Source organism: Nasonia vitripennis, assembly GCF_009193385.2.
Source record: "Nasonia vitripennis strain AsymCx chromosome 4 unlocalized genomic scaffold, Nvit_psr_1.1 chr4_random0004, whole genome shotgun sequence".
NCBI classification, from domain to species: Eukaryota; Metazoa; Arthropoda; class Insecta; order Hymenoptera; family Pteromalidae; genus Nasonia; species Nasonia vitripennis.
This window is the reverse complement of record NW_022279639.1, coordinates 2,179,364-2,197,581: the sequence shown is the minus strand read 5'-3', so window position 1 is coordinate 2,197,581 and position 18,218 is coordinate 2,179,364. Positions and strand designations below refer to the sequence as shown.

General features: G+C 37.7%; 1 protein-coding gene across 7 annotated transcripts in view; it reads right to left on the bottom strand.

Annotated features, from left to right (window-relative positions):
- The window catches only part of LOC103317188 (protein spire), a 598,612-nt gene that overhangs the window by 45,441 nt on the left and 534,953 nt on the right, over positions 1-18,218 (bottom strand). For 5 of the 7 annotated variants that reach the window (XM_031928198.2, XM_031928197.1, XM_031928200.2 and 2 more), the window contains one exon: positions 11,790-12,352. The exons of 1 other annotated variant lie outside the window; for it this stretch is intronic. In XM_031928198.2, coding sequence (XP_031784058.1) covers positions 11,790-12,352 — 563 coding nt within the window. Of the gene's footprint in view, positions 1-11,789; positions 12,353-18,218 lie in introns of those variants that run through there. One more of the 7 variants, XM_031928203.2, reaches the window with a different exon arrangement.

Genomic DNA, 18,218 nt, shown 5'->3' with positions numbered 1-18,218 from the left:
TGTCTAAGACATTAGTTTACGATTTCCACTACTCATACATGAAACAGCGAGTAGGAGAAAAATGTAAACTTCTCTATACGGATACTGATAGCTTAATATACGAAGTTGAAGATATTGATATGTACAAAATTATGAAAGAAGACATCCACAGGTTTGATACTTCTGATTATGATGAAAATAATCAGTTTGGAATTCCACGAGTTAATAAAAAAGTTCTTGGATTGATGAAAGACGAATGCTGTTGCAAGATGATGACTGAATTCATAGGTTTACGAAGTAAAATGTATAGTATTTTAGTTGATGGAGGCGAGACAATAAAAAAAGCCAAAGGTATAAAATCCAGCGTTGTGAAGAAATCAATTACTTTTGAGGATTATCGAAGATGCCTAGAGTATCTTGTTATTATAAAACGCGAGCAGTGCAACATTCGTTCAAAATTGCACATAGTGCATACTGAAAAACAGAATAAAATAGCCTTAAGTCCTCACGATAATAAAAGATACTTATTACCCCATAGTACAGACACTTTGCCTTGGGGTCATTATAGAATTATTGAGGAACAGATGGCGCAAGCAGCATTTCAAGTAGAGGGGGAAGCAGAACAAGATAAAAGAGAGGTGGAGATGGAAACAGAGAAGGGGTATGAAATATCCAATGACAGTGGAGGTGTGAAAATTGAGAGGGGGAATGAAGAAACCAATGAAAATAGTGAAGCACGAGGGGGGATGACACTTTATGGCAATGAAGATGAACAAATCAGGATCGAATATGATGTGATGGGGGAGTTAATGCATGACTGGGATCCATCATTGGATGCTATACATTCTGAACGGGAACGGAGAAGGGATATATTACAAGAGGCTATGGAAGGGGCAGAAATTGTGGTGGGGAATGGGCTATATCAACAGACGCAGCACGACGGAGAGCACATTCGAGCAATCGAAGCAAACGAGAACAACCAACCTTGTGAAAAGAGACCAAGACTCACCTAACCCTATAATAAGTAAGTTCTATTTCTTAGTTCTCCCTCAATTCTTAGCAATGAGATATTTTTCACTAACATACATTCTTACTTTCACTTTTTCAGAATGGATCTATCTGCACTCAATAAGATTGCTGAGCAAGAGTTCTTGCCAAGGAAAAAGGCGACAGACTTGGAAAAAAATCAACAGTACATGGTGACAGCACTGAAACAAGTCAAGACAAGATTCGGTATGAAGATTGTTGCCAAACTTGATAGCAGCTTTCAAGTCTTCTTGCCAGAGAAGATTTCATCGGCAATTATAAAAGATGAAGCGTTCTTTAACTCACTCCGCGGCACTGCAAACAATCTCTGTTTATTTTTAAAATATCAGGGTGGAAGTTCTTTCAAGTTCGAAAGTAGCACTCAATAAACAGTATACAAAATTGTTTTTTTACAAAAGAATATATTTTTTTTCAGTAACTTGTACATAATAATACACAAATAAATTTATTTAAACATACATAATACTTTTTATTTACTACAACCTAATTCCTTATCCATATACATAGATATTACAGTTATATTAAAGAATTTCATTTTTATTTATCCAACTATTATGCTCGTCACTAAATCCTAACCATTTAACAAATACGCGTTTACCACTTTTCTTCAAAACTTTTTCTACAAGATAAATTTCAGGAAACAATGTTTTGTGAATTTCCGTTTCATAAAAGCCACCGGAGACTGGTTTATCATAATAATCTTTGAGGTGGTAAGTTATCGGATTTGTTTTTATAACTCGCGTTATTGTGAAAATTTCAGTAGACCAGTTTGGTGTATAACCTTTTTCAAAAACATTCTTGATCTTACTTATTCGTACTTTATCTCCTACTTTGAATTTCGATTTTTTCGCTGGTGACTTTTCATTAGGAAAACGTCTCTTGACCTCTCTCTCATTTGCCTGGTTAACATTTTTAGGCTCGATTCCTGTTGTCCGATGTTTTCTCGAATTGTATGCTTTGAGCAAGTTAGGCAGAATATTCAACCATTTGTAGCTTCCTAGTTTGCTGAATTCTATCCACATTGCATTTTTTAATGTTCTATTGAATCTTTCACATATGCTTGCATGAAGATTACTATGTGAAGAGTATAGGTTTATCTTGTGCTTTTTCATGAGATTTTGGAAATTTAAATTGTAAAATTCTTTTCCTTGGTCAGTTTTTAGATTCTTCGGTACTCGTCCTTGTTTCAATATCGACTTCATAGCTGCAGTGACATCATTACCACTCTTTGACTTGACTGGAACGGCCCATGCATACTTTGAAAATATATCTATAACAGTGAGTAAGTAATGAAAACCTTTGTTCTCTTTGGAATAAGGTATCATTTCAACAAGATCAGCTTGCCAAGTCTCATCTATGCCACGTATGTCATATTTTCTTCTCTTGTAGCGGCGACATGCTGGCTTATGCAGCTCTTCAGCTACTCTTTGACGTTCCATCTTTATCGTCTATAGCGGATGAAAATCCCCTGAAAATTCTTCTATACGATCTTTTAATTGTCTATTCACTTCTTCAATGATATAATCAACATCATAGTAATTACGCTGAGTTGTTTTGTAAAGATATTTCAGTTTTGCAGCCACTTCGACTTGATGTTTTTCAACTTGCTGCTTATATTCTTCTAGAACTTCACTTATTCCAGCAAGTTTAGAAGCTATATAATTTATTTCAGTTTGTAGGATAACTTTCAGTGAATTCAAGGTGATTGCATCGTTTGGATCACGTGGGGCTCCTAGATTGCAAAGCCGCTTATTTTCTAAATCAAAATCACCGTCTGATGTAAAATTGAAACAATGCCTGGAGGACCGCGACCCACTTGCGAGCCCTCAAGTTTTCTTCCAAACACATCGAGACTCATGGTGCTACTGATCCAAATGAGAAGGTTGAGTGTCAATATATATGTCCAGCTTCACGTAATTCTTCAATAATGGATTGGATTTCATTGATGTGATTTTTATTTACAGCAGATCGTTCGGCAATCAATAATCGGAGTCGCTCGATAAGCTCGTTTGGATCATCCCAGTAGACGAGATCAATGGAAGAATTTTTCTTAGCTATTTTATATTTAGGTATGAGTCCTTCTCCGATGCTGCTGTTTTTCTTTTTACGTGGAGTGCTACGGAACATTGGAGTTAAGACATTCTTATATTTATTACTCCTCGAACTTCGTATGGATTCATTTTTGCTATGTTTTTTCCGATGAGCATTTGTTGCTTCCAGGATCATGCGATAATTTTCACGATCTGCTGAACTCAAAAGAAGTTCATCCGAATATTTTTTAAATAGCAACTCGACGATAAATCACTAACAAATTAACATTATCTCTAATGAGATGTTTCCCTATATGAGCATACGATTGGCATAGATAGAAACTGTCTACACTTTTATGTCTCCCTATGCAGAAAAATGCTCTGACGTTATCCTGCTTCTCACATGCCACATCGTCAAATATCATAATTGAATTTGGAAGGGCTTCATCTGGAGATACTACAGATTCATGCTCACTGAACGGAAGATATGATACACCTTCAATCGGCTCCAAGACATTCTTGAGAAATTGATACTTTGGCTGATTCAAGGATTTTGAGTATACATACAAATTCTCGAACCTAAGACCATTAGGATGTGTAATTAAAGCCAATAAACTATTTGTTTTTCCACAGTTTGATGGCCCGCAGAATACTGCTCGTATACTATCTGGTAGTAATTCACCATGTCGCTTCTTTCTCTTCTCTTTTCCAAAATCGAAATTCGCGACGGGGAGTTTGACCTTCTGCTCAGTAAAATCCATGTTCACGTAACAGAGTCAGATTCAACATTGAGCTCTTGAAATATAAACGCTTGTTTTATACCTTGATTGTCAGTTGTAAATCGACACTCGAAGAGAGATGATCATTCACAAATCACAGAAAGGGCCGAAAGGCAATGGACTGCTTGATAAAGATATCAATAACTTACCTGTTGAGCTGCATCTTCCTGGATATCAATACTGCGGTCCCGGAACCAAATTAAAAAAGCGAATGAAAAGAGGAGATCCTGGAATTAATCCGCTTGATCAGTCATGTAAAAAACATGACATAGCATACTCTGATAAAAACGGAGATCGTAAAGCTGCTGACAAGAAGCTTGCTGATAAAGCTTCACATTGTGTCAGAGCCAAGGATGCTAGTCTTGCTGAAAAAGCATTTGCTTTGGCTGTTAATAGTGCTATGAAATTAAAAGGAAAAACTGGAATGGGACTGAAATTTAATAAGTTGGTGACTGCGGCTAAAAAATCAATGACCGCAAGTAAATCTTCTCGCAAGGTTATTCAATCAGCCTTGAAGGGTGCACGTCATACTGTTAAGAGTGTAGGCGGAAAGAAAAAAGTTATCATTCCACGAGTTCTACCGCTTCCATCAAAAATTGGTGGAATTCTTCCTTTTCTGATTCCACTGTTCGCAGGACTGAGTGCGACCAGTGCTCTAGCAGGAGGTGCTGCTGGAATAGCTAAAGCTGTTAATGATGCTAAAGCCGCGCAAAAAAATCATGAAGAAAGTAAGAGACATAATAAGACCATTGAAGCTATTGCTTTGGGCAAAGGACTCCATCTTAAGCCCTATAAAACAGGGATGGGATTATTTATGTCTCCTCACATCGGTCGTGGTAATCTAGTGAATAGAAAAAAAAACTTCGATTTAACTTTGCCAAATCGTCCACTGACTGACTACGATCTAAATAAATATGCTCGTATGATGAAAATCTCAGATTTCCGAGGTGTTTTCATGAGAAATAATCTGCCTCCCAATGGTCCATGGTATAATGAATCTGCAGTGGTTAACTTGGATGACTATCAAAATAGAGGTACTCACTGGGTTTGTTATCGCAAGCAAGGTTCTGAAGTGCTTTATTTTGATAGTTTTGGTGATCTCAATCCTCCCAAGGATCTCATGATGTATTTTAACGTGAAAGAAGTGAAATACAATTACAAAAGATATCAAAATTTTGACTCATTCATATATGGTCATCTTTGTCTCTACTTCTTAGCTGGGAGACTATAAAAGAGGTGCTCGCAGACGAATGGATTCATTATCATCCGATCAGTCATGGAAGATAGCTTCACTCTCTGAGTCTCTCAGGAAACTCATCTGTCTTAGAAGGACAATATTTTCCTTCGATTGAACTACGACATAAGCCACAGCATAAGAATTTTGTCTTGGGATTAGTTGAACTTTTAACATTCAACTCTATTCCCAATGTCGACTTTTCAAATAATAAACTTCATTTGAGCAAAAAAGATATTATTACAATCCCTACTGGCAGTTATGAGATTGATGCTATCAATCAATTTTTACAAGAAACTTTGAAATCCAAAGGAATTGAATTTTCTTTGAAAGCTAACAACAATACTCTCAGAAGTGAAATTCTCTGCAGTCGTCTGATAGATCTCAGACCTCACGATTCAATAGGTCGTCTCCTTGGCTTTGCTCCTCGCATTCTCAAAGAGAACATTCAACACAGCTCTGATTTACCTGTGAAAATATTGAGAATCAATGCACTCAGAGTTGAGTGCAATATTACTGCAGGTGCTTATATCAATAATAAAAAAGTTCATACAATCCATGAGTTCTTTCCCAGAGTGCCTCCAGGATACAAAATCTTAGAAGTTCCGTCTCATGTTATATATCTACCACTCAGTTTCAAGTGCATAGATCATCTACAAATTCGAATTGTAGATCAGGATGGAAATTTAGTGAATTTTCGAGGAGAGGAAATTACTATTAGACTTCACATCAAATCAGTATAATGGGCATCGTTTACAATTCTGGAACATATGTATATAAGTCAGCCACCATGTCAACGAGTCATCAGTCGACCGAAGAAACTCAAACCGTTAACACGGAAGAGCATTCAGTTTCTGAAAAGCCTAGGACTAAACGTTCGTGGAAAAAATTCACGTGTATAATTCTTTGCTGCTTCCAGAAAAATGGACGAAATTCTAAGCATTCAATCAGGTGTCGTATTCAATGAGTCTATTGCTCATTACGAGGTACACGCCCATCAACCATACTCATCATTAAGCTTCGATAATAGTGATGAAATTCGTATTTCTATCCAACATCAAGATCTATGTCTCCTGCCATCACATAGTTCTATCCATGTATATGGAAAATTGAAACTCAAAGATGGATCATCAGCATCTAAAACTAAATTCGTAAACAATGGCATTTGTCATCTGTTTGATGAAATTCGTTATGAAATTAATGCTGTGGAGATAGATAAAAGTAAAAATGTTGGTTTGACCACTACCATGAAAGGATGGACTTCATTTAATTCGAATCAGAATAACATGCTAGAAAATGCAGGCTGGCTTGGCAATGAAGAAAACGTAAAATCGTTTGTCGATGAAAAGGGAAACTTTGACGTTGCGATTCCGCTGAGTATGATTATGGGCTTTGCAGAAGACTATAAAAAAATTATAGTTAACATGAAGCATGAGCTCATTCTTACAAGATCGAGAAGTGACTTGAACGCAATAATCCAGGAAGGTGTTACGACATCTGGTGTAACTACTTATGAAGAATGTGAAGTAAAAATATCGAAGATAGAATGGTTAATGCCATATGTTATTGCATCTGATAAACAAAAAATTCAGCTATTGAATTTCATTGGTAAAGATAATCCCATCTCTATGTGTTTTCGTTCTTGGGAGATATTTGAATATCCTCTTCTCCCAAACACGAATAGACACGTCTGGACAGTGAAAACTTCAAATCAACTGGAGAAACCTCGTTTTGTAATTCTCGGACTACAAACAAAGAAAAAAGCTGTAAGAAATGCAAATGCGAGTAGATTTGATCATTGTGAGATAAGTAATGTGAAACTTTTCTTAAATTCACAATATTATCCATACAGCAATATGAATCTCGACATATATAACAATCAGTATGCGATTCTCTATGATATGTATGCTAATTTTCAAAAATCATACTATGGAAGAGATCCACAGCCGATGCTGACAAAACCTATGTTCATCAAGAATGAACCACTCATAGTTATTGACTGTTCACGACAAAACGAATCTCTCAAGAGCGCTCCTATCGATGTACGTCTAGAGTTCGAGGCTAAAAAAGATTTTCCTGCCAACACTTCAGCCTACTGCATGATCTTACACGATCGTATCGTTCAGTACAATCCCATCAGTGGGGATGTCAAGAAACTCGTCTAGGCTGCATAAAAAAATGGAGTATGCACTAGACATGACTGGATTCAAGCAAACCGAAGGAGATTATATTCTAAAGGAAGTTGCAATCATTCCTCTCAACGATAGTAGTGATCCTGTTGTTCTAATATTCAAAAATCCCTTCCCATGGAAAAAACTCTCTGACAAAATGCAAAGGGAAAACAACTGGCTTAAACATAATTATCATGGCATGAATTGGAAAACCGATGGACATGACTACTTCCAAATTGGAAACTTGCTTCGTGACGCTTTACACGATGCAACAAAAATTTTTGTCATGGACGCATTAAAACAGAAATGGCTTCAACGATTCAAATTTCCCGTCTACAACATCCAACAGTATGGCTATCCATCAAAACCATCTTTCAAGTGTGTCACAGTATGCACAAACCATAATCCAATCTACAAGACTACCTGCGCACTTCACACAGTCAAACTTATAAAATTATTCTATCAGTCCTGCAAACATTTATAATGAAAAAAAAATTAAATAAATAAAACAGAAAAACAGGGGAAAAAAAAGAAAAAGTAGAAAACGCTATAGGCATGCTAGATCACGTGAGATGGAGAGGGGGAATCTCACTTTCGGATTCTAGATCACTTTTGGAGGAGAGGGGGTGATCTAGAATCCGTGTGATCTGGTAAGCCTATAGCTTATCTACTAATAATAAATAATAACAATTCTGTAGTTCAAGACAATCCCCTAAACATAAAACAACTTTTTTGTTTAGAAGCATTTAGACCACACTATGATGACCTTAAATCTCAATTTCTTACATCGGATGGTGTAACAAGGAACAAAAGTATTACTATACCTAAAAACAAGAAAACAAACAGTGGTAAGATAAATTAGTGACAAAACAGGTTCTCAGATCATATTTTTAATTAGTTATTGAAAAAGCGATATGGCCGTATTATTTAAAAATGGCCGAAGTAGTGCCGATTTAGAAATCAGGCGAGAAACATAAAATCACGAGTTATCGACCTATATTTTTCAATGAAACGACCTTAGGATTGCTACTTTTCATGCTGTACATCAATGATATCTTAAAGGAGAATCGTTTGCATGACTTTTGTTACGTCAGCATGAGCGCAACCCACCAATATACTTACGGTGTGCAGAGTTCCTATCTTAAGTAATTATTATTGTTATTAATTTCTGAAGGAAATCCCTTTTGGCTACCGAAGACGCGGTCATTGTTTTCCGGGAAACTACGTTTTATTCACTCAAATTAAAAGAAAAGAGAAAAGTACACTTTTTAGAATAGTGTGGTGTGTGTGTGCGTGTGTGTGTGTGTGTGAATAAGCGTGCGCCAGCAGGAGGTTGCAGCTGTAGGTCCCTGGCGCTCGGTAGCCTTGCGTCGGTGGTTCAGTGCGGTCAGGCTGGTGTGCGTGTCGGTTTTATGGCTCTGTCCTCCTCGGTACAGGTGAAGACAGATGGCGCCTCGATGCGTTGGCTCTCTTCCAGTAACGAGAGGACAGTGTGTTTCGATGAACGCGGGCACTTGTGTAACTTTTTTTTACCACTGAGTTTTTTTATGCGGTCTGTTAGTTTTTACTAAGTCCCTTGATCTCTTTATGGATTCGCACTTTTAACTTATTTACTCCGATGATTATATAAGTTAAACCGATTTGGCTTGCGACTGTCAGCGATTCGATATCGACTAGAAATTAGATGTAGACTGAAGATCTGATCTAACGACTTGCAGCGATTCGATTCGTATGATAACTTCGGGAAAACTGACTCTGTTTACCCCGTTGCCCCTGGTCTTTATATACTGGACCTTCTTTTCTTTTTTATTTCCCATATTAGAAGTGCCTAATATGAGATATTCTCACGACTTTCTTTCTACTATCACGTGACCTCGTAAAATCTTTATTACCGTCGGTTTTAAGAAAATCGACTCGTGACTAGCTCTTTTGCTGCTTTTCGTTCCCTGCGCGCTTTCACGTGGGACTTTCCCGATTTGTTTTCGGGAAAGTACGCTTGTCCGATGTTTGTTTGTCACGTGGTTATTTCGAGGAGCTTTTCGCTATTTCAGGAATATCGCAACGTAGTTTTGCTTGTTCATTGACATCTTTCTAATTCTGTTGATAGTCCGTGTCAGTTTTTCCGACGACGGCCATTTTTTGGACAAACTACGCCCCGCGCGCAGTTGCCGCTACTCTTCTAATCCTATTTTTGTAGGATTATGTGTGTGTGTGTGTGAATGTGTATTTGTTTTGTGTGTAAAAATATTTGTGTGACTCTATTTTAATTGGCGTCATGGGCGCGTAATGGAATCGGAGATTCCATTACACTTTTGAAAGCAGTATTGTAAGTGTAATAGCTTAAATAAACGTCAAAATTCTAGATAAAAATATAACTAGGGTAGACAATTATAAATATCTAGGAATTGTTTTTGAAAGTAACCTAAAGTGGGACAAACATATAAAAATTTCTAAATCCATGCCTACAAAGACATTCAGAATGATATTTTATGCTCTTTTCCACAGCAACATTAACTATTGTATTGTCGCTTGGGGTAGAGAATATAGAAATAGTCAAGACTAAGTTCATAAACTACGAAACAAAATTTCTTAAATTATCAATAAAAAGAAATACTTAGCATTGGATAGTATTACTAGAAATAGTAGTGTTATTATACTTAAAACAAACAAGAGAATTAGCAATAAAAAGCTATATGAAAGCAATCACTATTTATACTGCGCTTCCAAATCAAATGAAAGTGTTGAATATTGATAAATACTCTCAGAAGAGAGACATAAAAGAATGGATGAGATCTAATCGTTAAAAAAAAAGAATGATAATAATATATAAAAAATAAAAAATTATAATTTGTTATTAAAATGTACGAAAAATTATTTAGCGACTGATATAACATGTACATAAATAGATTCGTAATATGTACATTAATAGTTAAAGTTCTAATTTTTAGTTTCAATTATACTTTTTTATTGTAACAAGGCCCGCTAACAGGCATCTACATTTTTCTCTTTAGGATTTTAGCTATTGTCTACATACTTTAATTAAATTAGCCAGCTTAAGCAGCCTTAGTGCTTATACTAAAAATGGCAGATTGACGACACTTGCTAAAAATTATTGTGTCTAGACCGTCTTTACAGATAATGCTCCTATAAAATTGTGAATGTCCAACTGAACGTAAAAAAGTCTGTGATACTCCGTACACATAAGTACTTCCCTTTCAAAACAAGTACAATCCTCAAAATCACAATGAACACTGCTCAACCTTGCCACAGGTCCAGCTCCAGTACAATCCTTAAAATTACAAGAACTAGCAGGAGCATTACCGTTCTTCCCAGCATAGCTACGTTTAGCCACTAATAAGTCATCTATATTTTTTTGCATGTTACCCTTGTCCAGGAAGCACTCGCCGGAGTGTTACGCGGAAGTTAAAGTAAGCTAGTACATATGATGGTACAGCTGAATTGAACATTTTACGTAGAAAGCAATCAGTAAAGTACTTTCTGCACCTGGCAGTATGATGGGATGGATGTTATCTTGTCGCTCAGCTAGGTTTCAGTCACAGCTATTACGTGGAATGGAAATCGGATGGACAAGAAAAGTCTGATTATCTCGATGTGACCCGCGAGAGAGTTCGTAATGAACTGACAGACTCTTAGACCTTTAGACAGAGATACCTTAGAATTGGATAAAGACATGGCAGATGAGCTTGATGGTGGTTGTGGTAAAATGATGCATGTGCGCCGAAGCTTCAGCATTGATTGATGTTGGCAGTGGGCGGAATTCGGTGATGACAGTGGCGCCCTCGCTGTCATCGTTACAGCGCATGTAAAGTCTCCCGTCTCTTACGTAGGCTAAGCAACCCTGCCTCCTCTTGGCCTCTAGCCTAGCCTTTGAACGTAGCTTGTGGACGTCTGGAGGGAGTGGCTCGCTTATGTTTATAAGCCCTTGATGGTCAGGGCTCAGTGTTTTTGCCTCCTCCAGCAAGCTGGCGTCCAGTTCGTTGATATGCAGCTTACGTTTTCGAGCTTTGGCGACGACAATTGAGCAAGCGAGCGCGCTTAAGGAGAGGATGACGGCTAATGGTGGTAGTCTGCGAGTGTACAAGCACGACGTATATATTTGCGAGCCCTGCGTGGCTATCGTGCGAAGGAGACATTGAAGCTACTACGTAGTAGAGATGGATTAGACGAAACACAGAAAATAATAAACTGTTTTGCTTGAATATTTGTTTTTTCGCCTTTTAGCGATCTTCGAAATATTGGTGATTGCGATAAATCTTACTTATAATTCTACGCGTATTTCACTCGCAAGGGGTTGCATGCATAGTGCTAAGAGACACCTTGTCGCATAATAGGATTGTTTAAGATCAATAACACCTGCAAAACGAATTATATAACAACGTCTCATATATAACAAAATAAATTTTTTAAAACACTACCCAAGTAAAGCCCTTTCACGCCATGACTATTATAAGCCTTTTTTGATAATTTTACAATGAAAATAAGGTTTTTTCACAGTCAAGTATCGACATACATTTTTGAATGTAAATACCTTTTTTCGTAGTCAAAACGTGCTGCTGTTGTCTCATAGAGTATATTTTTAAAAGTTTTATTTGAAGTTTCAGATTGCTTAGTAAATTTTGTTTTATTTGAAGGCTTTAATAAGATATCGTTAGGTATTTCAGGATTCTGACGTTTTGCTGCTGGTGAAGTTGGTGCAGAATCAAATGCTCTATTACATTTTGACCATGAGTTTTTTATGACATCTGAATCTGATTGCATGGACGATGGTGAAAGAAGCAATGCTGGGGATAAAAGTAAAACCGGAACTTGTGAAAAATGGTCAGTAGGAATTTTCATTTTTGAGTAACATTTTACGCAGATTGTCCTATCACAAAGCCGACAACGTTGACCCCAAGGACCTAGTATCCCAAAACGAGTTTTCAAACAAAGAAAGCAAATTCTTCGCTTTTCTACATCCTCCTTTACGCTGCCTTCAACAGGAAGTGATTCTAATTCTGCTTTTGTTAATACATTCCGTATGTGCACAATTTCTTCCAAAGTCAATGAAAGTCTATCCTCAAGTAGCATTTCATTTAAACACTGGTTCACCACCTGCAATGATAGACTAGAAGTTACAGTACACTATTATTTATTATGTTTATTATATTATAAAAGTACAAAAGTAGGTGCAAAAATCAAAGTAAATTATATAATAATACTTTTCAAGAAAATTTTCAATATTCTCAAGGAATTTGAATAGAACATATGGAGCATAAAAAGTCTTAATTTCTCTCTCTCTCTCTCTCTCTCTCTCTCTCACACACACCCACCCACACACACACACACACACACACACAATGCAAGTCCTACGCTGTCATCTTGAGACAGATGAAGGCAGACTTCAAACTGGAGATACTGGGCGAAAATGTCAACAGACCGATGTAAGAACTCTGCAAGAGCAAGCGGTCTTTGGAATAAGGGAACTTAATATATTATCAACCAAGGTTGATAGTAGAAGCGCTACAAAGAGAATTTTAAAGTAGTGAAACTTCGCAGTAGAGAAAACATCAGTGAAATCAGTGCAACAGACATACGGAAGTATCACCGACAACGGTTAAAGAGGTCATAACAAACTAGAAAATCAAGATAGGATCGATATTCTGCTAAATGCGAGAAGTATAATAAGGAACACGGCTACTAAGATGTTATAAATGTTTAGGTTTTAGGCATATTGCCCAAAAGTGTATAGCAATACAGGACGGAAGTAACTGTTGCTATAAATGTGGGATCAGGGAACATAATACTTAAGCTAACTGAACTGCGTACTCTGTCAGGAAAGAAACAAAAGAAAAAATTGACCATGTAGCTGGTAGCTACACATGTGAAATCTAAAGAGCTGTAGTAGAGAATTTAAAGAAGCAAAGACAATGAAGAGAGTTCAGCTAAATCTAAATCACCATGAGACAGCGTGGGATTTACTAATTTAGTAATTCCGGGAGACAGAGGTAGACATAGCCATTATATGTAAACAGCACAGAGATTTGGACGAGCCATCATGGGAAACGGAGATCACTGGTAGAGCGGTGATCTGGGTATGTAGGAACATTGCTCTCCAAGAAAAAAATAAAGACCTGTGAAAAAGGTTTTGTCCGAGCAAAGGTAGCAGTAATGCACGTATACAGCTTTTATGCCTCGCCTAATGCACCGATCGAACAGTTTCAGCAACAGCTAGATCGACTTGTACAGGATGCTGTCGGAAGAAGAGAGAGAGAGAGTGTGGTGCAGGCACACTCGTGAACCCGTACGCTGTGCGAGAGCGTACGGCTGTGCGTGTGTGAAAGAGAGAACGAAAGCGAGAGACGAAAGTGTTGGTGTGCAGTGCGGGCGCACACCTTGACATCTTCTGCGTGAGGAGTCAAGCTAGTGCACTCGAGTTAGAGAGAGAGAGAGAGAGAGAGAGAGAGAGAGAGAGAGAGAGAGAGAGAGAGAGAGAGAGCCAGCCGTCAGCGGACTGGATCTGGGCCTGTTGAGCTCTGCGTGGCTACATTGTGCGTGGGAGGTACAGCCACTGCGTTGTAGGAAAGGGCTAGGCGAAATACAGAGTGCAATAAATTGTAATTATTGTGAGTGATCATTTTCCTCTCTCCCTAACGTTCTCCCAAACGTGGCGATCGCGCCAAATCCTACGATTTAAGGTAGGGTTCTATTGAATTTCTATTTGCAATAATTCGAGAAATATACTATATATGGCTCAAAATTTACATTTCGATCTTTTTCTTCTTTTTTTTTTGTACCGAATATGAGTACAAAGTTTCAGAAAATGGGCCTATGATATAAAAAAGTTATAAAACTCACTAGAACCTCACCTTAACCAAGCTTAAGAAAAATCTTAGTGTATGCAAGGTGCTAGGTGTTGTGTACCAGTGTTGGGAGGCACAGCGTCGCACAAATCGGAACGGTTCAGAACAGCAAATAGCAAAGCTAAACAAGTGATGAGAATATTACCCAAGCCTGTGACGCAGTTATGCCAAAAAGAAGAGTGACAAAGCATGAACAACCACCAGTAGATTGGTGGTCAAAGAGGTCAAAAGTGTACGCAGCGAGTGCCACCGGAGCAGGAGACGATATCAACGGGCAAGGAAAAAATACTATATAACTGGAAGAGGCCAGAAAGTAGTACGAGCTGGCGAACAAAAAATAACAGATGCTAAAAGGAATCTTAGTTAGACAATCCGCAGAAACTATCCTCAAGAAAGTCAGGAATGACAAAGACATAAAAAAGAAAAAGACAAGGCTGAATAGCCGATAAAAAAAGTTGCTAGACGAAGGCCACGAATTATAAGCCGTAAGTACGAAAGACCGATGCTGAGGAACGTAGATAACTGAGTTGAGCCCAGAATCCCTTACTTGATGCAGAGGAACGTATATGTCGGAGTTAAGTCTGTACGATACTGCACGAAGTAAACGATCGGACAATGCCGCGAGAAGCAGACGGCTGGACCATGTAGAATGGAAAAGATGAGTTTGATCTTGAACCCTTAATCACCTCAGTAGATGGGGAATGTATAAAAATGTTAAACTTTAACGGAGAAGCCAGCTAGGCTAATCAACGAGCCCCATGAAAGTATTGTTTAACGATGGTGTCTGCGGAGTTTTGGTGTCGGAGGACCACTGCGACACATAAAAAACAGACACACACAGATATATACTTGCGCATGCTGCCTTGGCACGGCTGATGCATAACGTCCGCAGGACTACTCCACCAGGGCAGATGTTATGTTAGTAAAAGCATACACACATAAGCTCTCAATGATGTACAGGCAAAGTGCACTAATGGTCGCGTCTGCTTATCGTACGATATCAGACGAGGCAGTCTGCATTGGTTAAAATATGTGTGTCCTGTTGAAAAATTAATTTTTTTACACTGTAAAGAACAGTAGCACGCTAGAATGAGTGTGTGAGGGGATGCGCATGTAAGCATCCCCTTCTCGTGTTATGCGTGTAAATCACCGAACTGTGAGAGGTGTCGAAACTGTATCACTCTCTCATCTATCTCTCTGGCTTGAGCTGTTGCCCTCTACACCCGATACAGACATGTATATATAGAGTTAAGCCTATGATAAATCTCTTATTATTATTACTAATAAAGTCCTCTCTGTTTTAACCTAAAATTCTAATAGTATTGTTGCAGGATTACTAGCCATAGACCTGCTTGCAATAAAAAGAAAAGGGATCTACAAAAAAAAAGCGACATACAAGTGGCTGTAATAACAAAGAAATATGGGATGCTGCTAGAAAAAAAAAACGATGACTCATCAGTGGCAAAATAGATGAAGTAATAGTAGCGACGAGGGACGATGGACCCATCACTTTATATAAATATACTGGAAACTAAATTACCATGTCACGCGGTTTTTAACTGGGCATTGATGCTTCAAAGTCTACTTGCTTAGATTTAGGCTCTAAGACTGTGCCATCTGTCGGTATTCATAGACGCTATCGAGGATGCTAAGCATGTCTTTTGTGACTACTTACGCTATCACAGAGAACAAGAAGGACTTGAAAGCGACCTGCGGATCAGATTGACACCTAAGTCGATTATGGCAGCTATGTTGATATTATCTGAAAGATGGAGTGTGGTAAGCATTCTAAAGAAGGTGCGGATGGACCAAGAAGAAAGAAGAAAGTGACAAAGCTGAAATACCGCTTATGAATGTTGCTAGACGCTGGGCAAAAAGCTGCTTGTATGAAATGCTCTTCGGACTGATGCAGAGAAACGTAGTTATTTGAGTCGAGCCTAGACTCCCCCACATAATGCAGAGAATTGCAGGTGTCGAGGTTAAACCTGCCCAGAGATGATGACCAGATGATGCTGCAAGAAGCAAATAACTGGACGACGCAGAAAACAGACAAGTTAATCCTTAAAAAAAGAAAAGGCTGCGTTTTAATAGAACTGATTCCCGTGAATTTTCTTACAATTGTACGCAAGCGGATATATGAGGCTCACATAACTTTATCAGATAGTATCTCATCCGCCAGAAAGAGACCAAATGTCCAAAGGCGAAGTGGACTAGGATCTTTATCAAGGATGTAAGTTCGTTGGAAGATGGATATTTCAAAAGATGCCTTTTCGCGATAAACAGAGTAGAACGGGATGACGGAAGGCTCATTTATAGACTACCCTCAGTGAACTAAAAGACGTAGAGACTAGAGCTGATGAAAAACTGTGATGTATGTCTACAAGATTAGTTGACTGCTTGAATAGTGTAGGGTGCCTTCCAAAGAAATGCAAAGGCTGCTACCAGGGGGGTTTTCGCGGCTTTATGAGAGGTGAAGTTTAGGTGGGTATATCCGGCGTTTTTCCACGCCAAGAGAGTCCCACACACGGGAGCCTTGCCTAGCTCCTGTCATATTGAATGAAGCATTTCTGCAACTCTTTAGATAAACAAAGAGAAAAAATTGCTTATATCAATAATTATTATCAAGGGGCGCCACAACGCCCCGATGACAAGTAGAAGTTTTATACACTGTGTCGGCGGGAAGACTGCGACCATATTATACTTTAAATTTGCTAGATAACCTATACCCGTTTTACAAATTTATCTTCAATATTACATCATCATTTATCAATGCTTATATATGTGAGTATTTTATTTTAAAAATTTAAATTAGAAATGTTTAATTACCATAGCATTTAGCTGAAAAATTTCTCCTTCATAAAATTAATTAATTGATTAATTAATTAACTAGCAAGAAACGCTCGCTTCGCTCGCGATTTACAAATTACTTGTAATGATATTTAATTATTTGACGTGTCACTTTTAAATATACTATTAAATATTAGACAAATACTCAATGGTAGTTAATTCTTGTGGAACGTTTTTGAAAAGCTCTAATCAGATTGCCACATCGATGAATTCTAACCAATCAAAAGCACGATTTCAAAAACGTTCCACGAGAATTAACTACCGTCAAGTACAAATGAATATATTCAATACCGCCAACATTCTAAAAAGTAGTTATAGCTACTAGTACACAGGACCAGTTTTAAAATTATAAAATAAAATGAAAATAAATCTCAAATATTGAAAAATGTTTTCAAAATTTTAGTAATTATTTGATGAAAGTATTAATTATATAATTAAAATATATCAATAAAATAATATTAATTAAATTTTTTTTTTATTTACATCTATAATAGAATGTAAATTGTAGGATTAAAACAATCATCAAGAGGCGCGATAGCGCCGCACTGGCAAGAAAGGACGAAGTTCGGATTGTTGATCGATCCCTGAGTTTCATGGTGGTAGCAGCTGGCTTTTGAACTGCCCTTTTCCTCTTAAGCACAACAGGTTTATCTTCTGGCAAGACAGGTTCAGCTTCGTCGACTCCAGCCTGATCATCATTTTCAGAAATACTCGGAATTTCATCCTCACCACCGTCGACTTCGTCCTTGGGAAGATCAACACACTCGTAGACAGATAACACTTGTTGAAACACAGAGCCACTCAGCTCATTCACTGTCACATGCTTAGCTACATGGACTTTCTTGGTTTCGGGGCAGTAGAGTCGATAGGTGGCAGAATCTCTCTCATAGCCTACGAGCACTACTTTCTTAAATTTTTTTCTTATTTAACGATGGCCTTAGACCAAGTCGTGGCAATAAAACGATTCTACCAGAATATTTACCAGTAATAATTTGTCTAACAAAGATATGTTTTTTTTTTATATTCTTAAGGGGACACTTTCGAATCCTGAAAAAAATATTAGTAAAAATGACAAAATTAAAGTGAATTATATGAAATTTTTTTGACTAATATTTAGTATAAATACCTTCCACTTCACTGTGCTAAAACCTTAATTATCCCTGTTAGCCATTGTGTCACTTGGTGCAATGTTTTGTGAATTTGTTCACTGTCCGTAGGATTCCAAGTGAACGAATAGTTCTCTTGGGCTCAAATTCAAGAAGAATACTTTG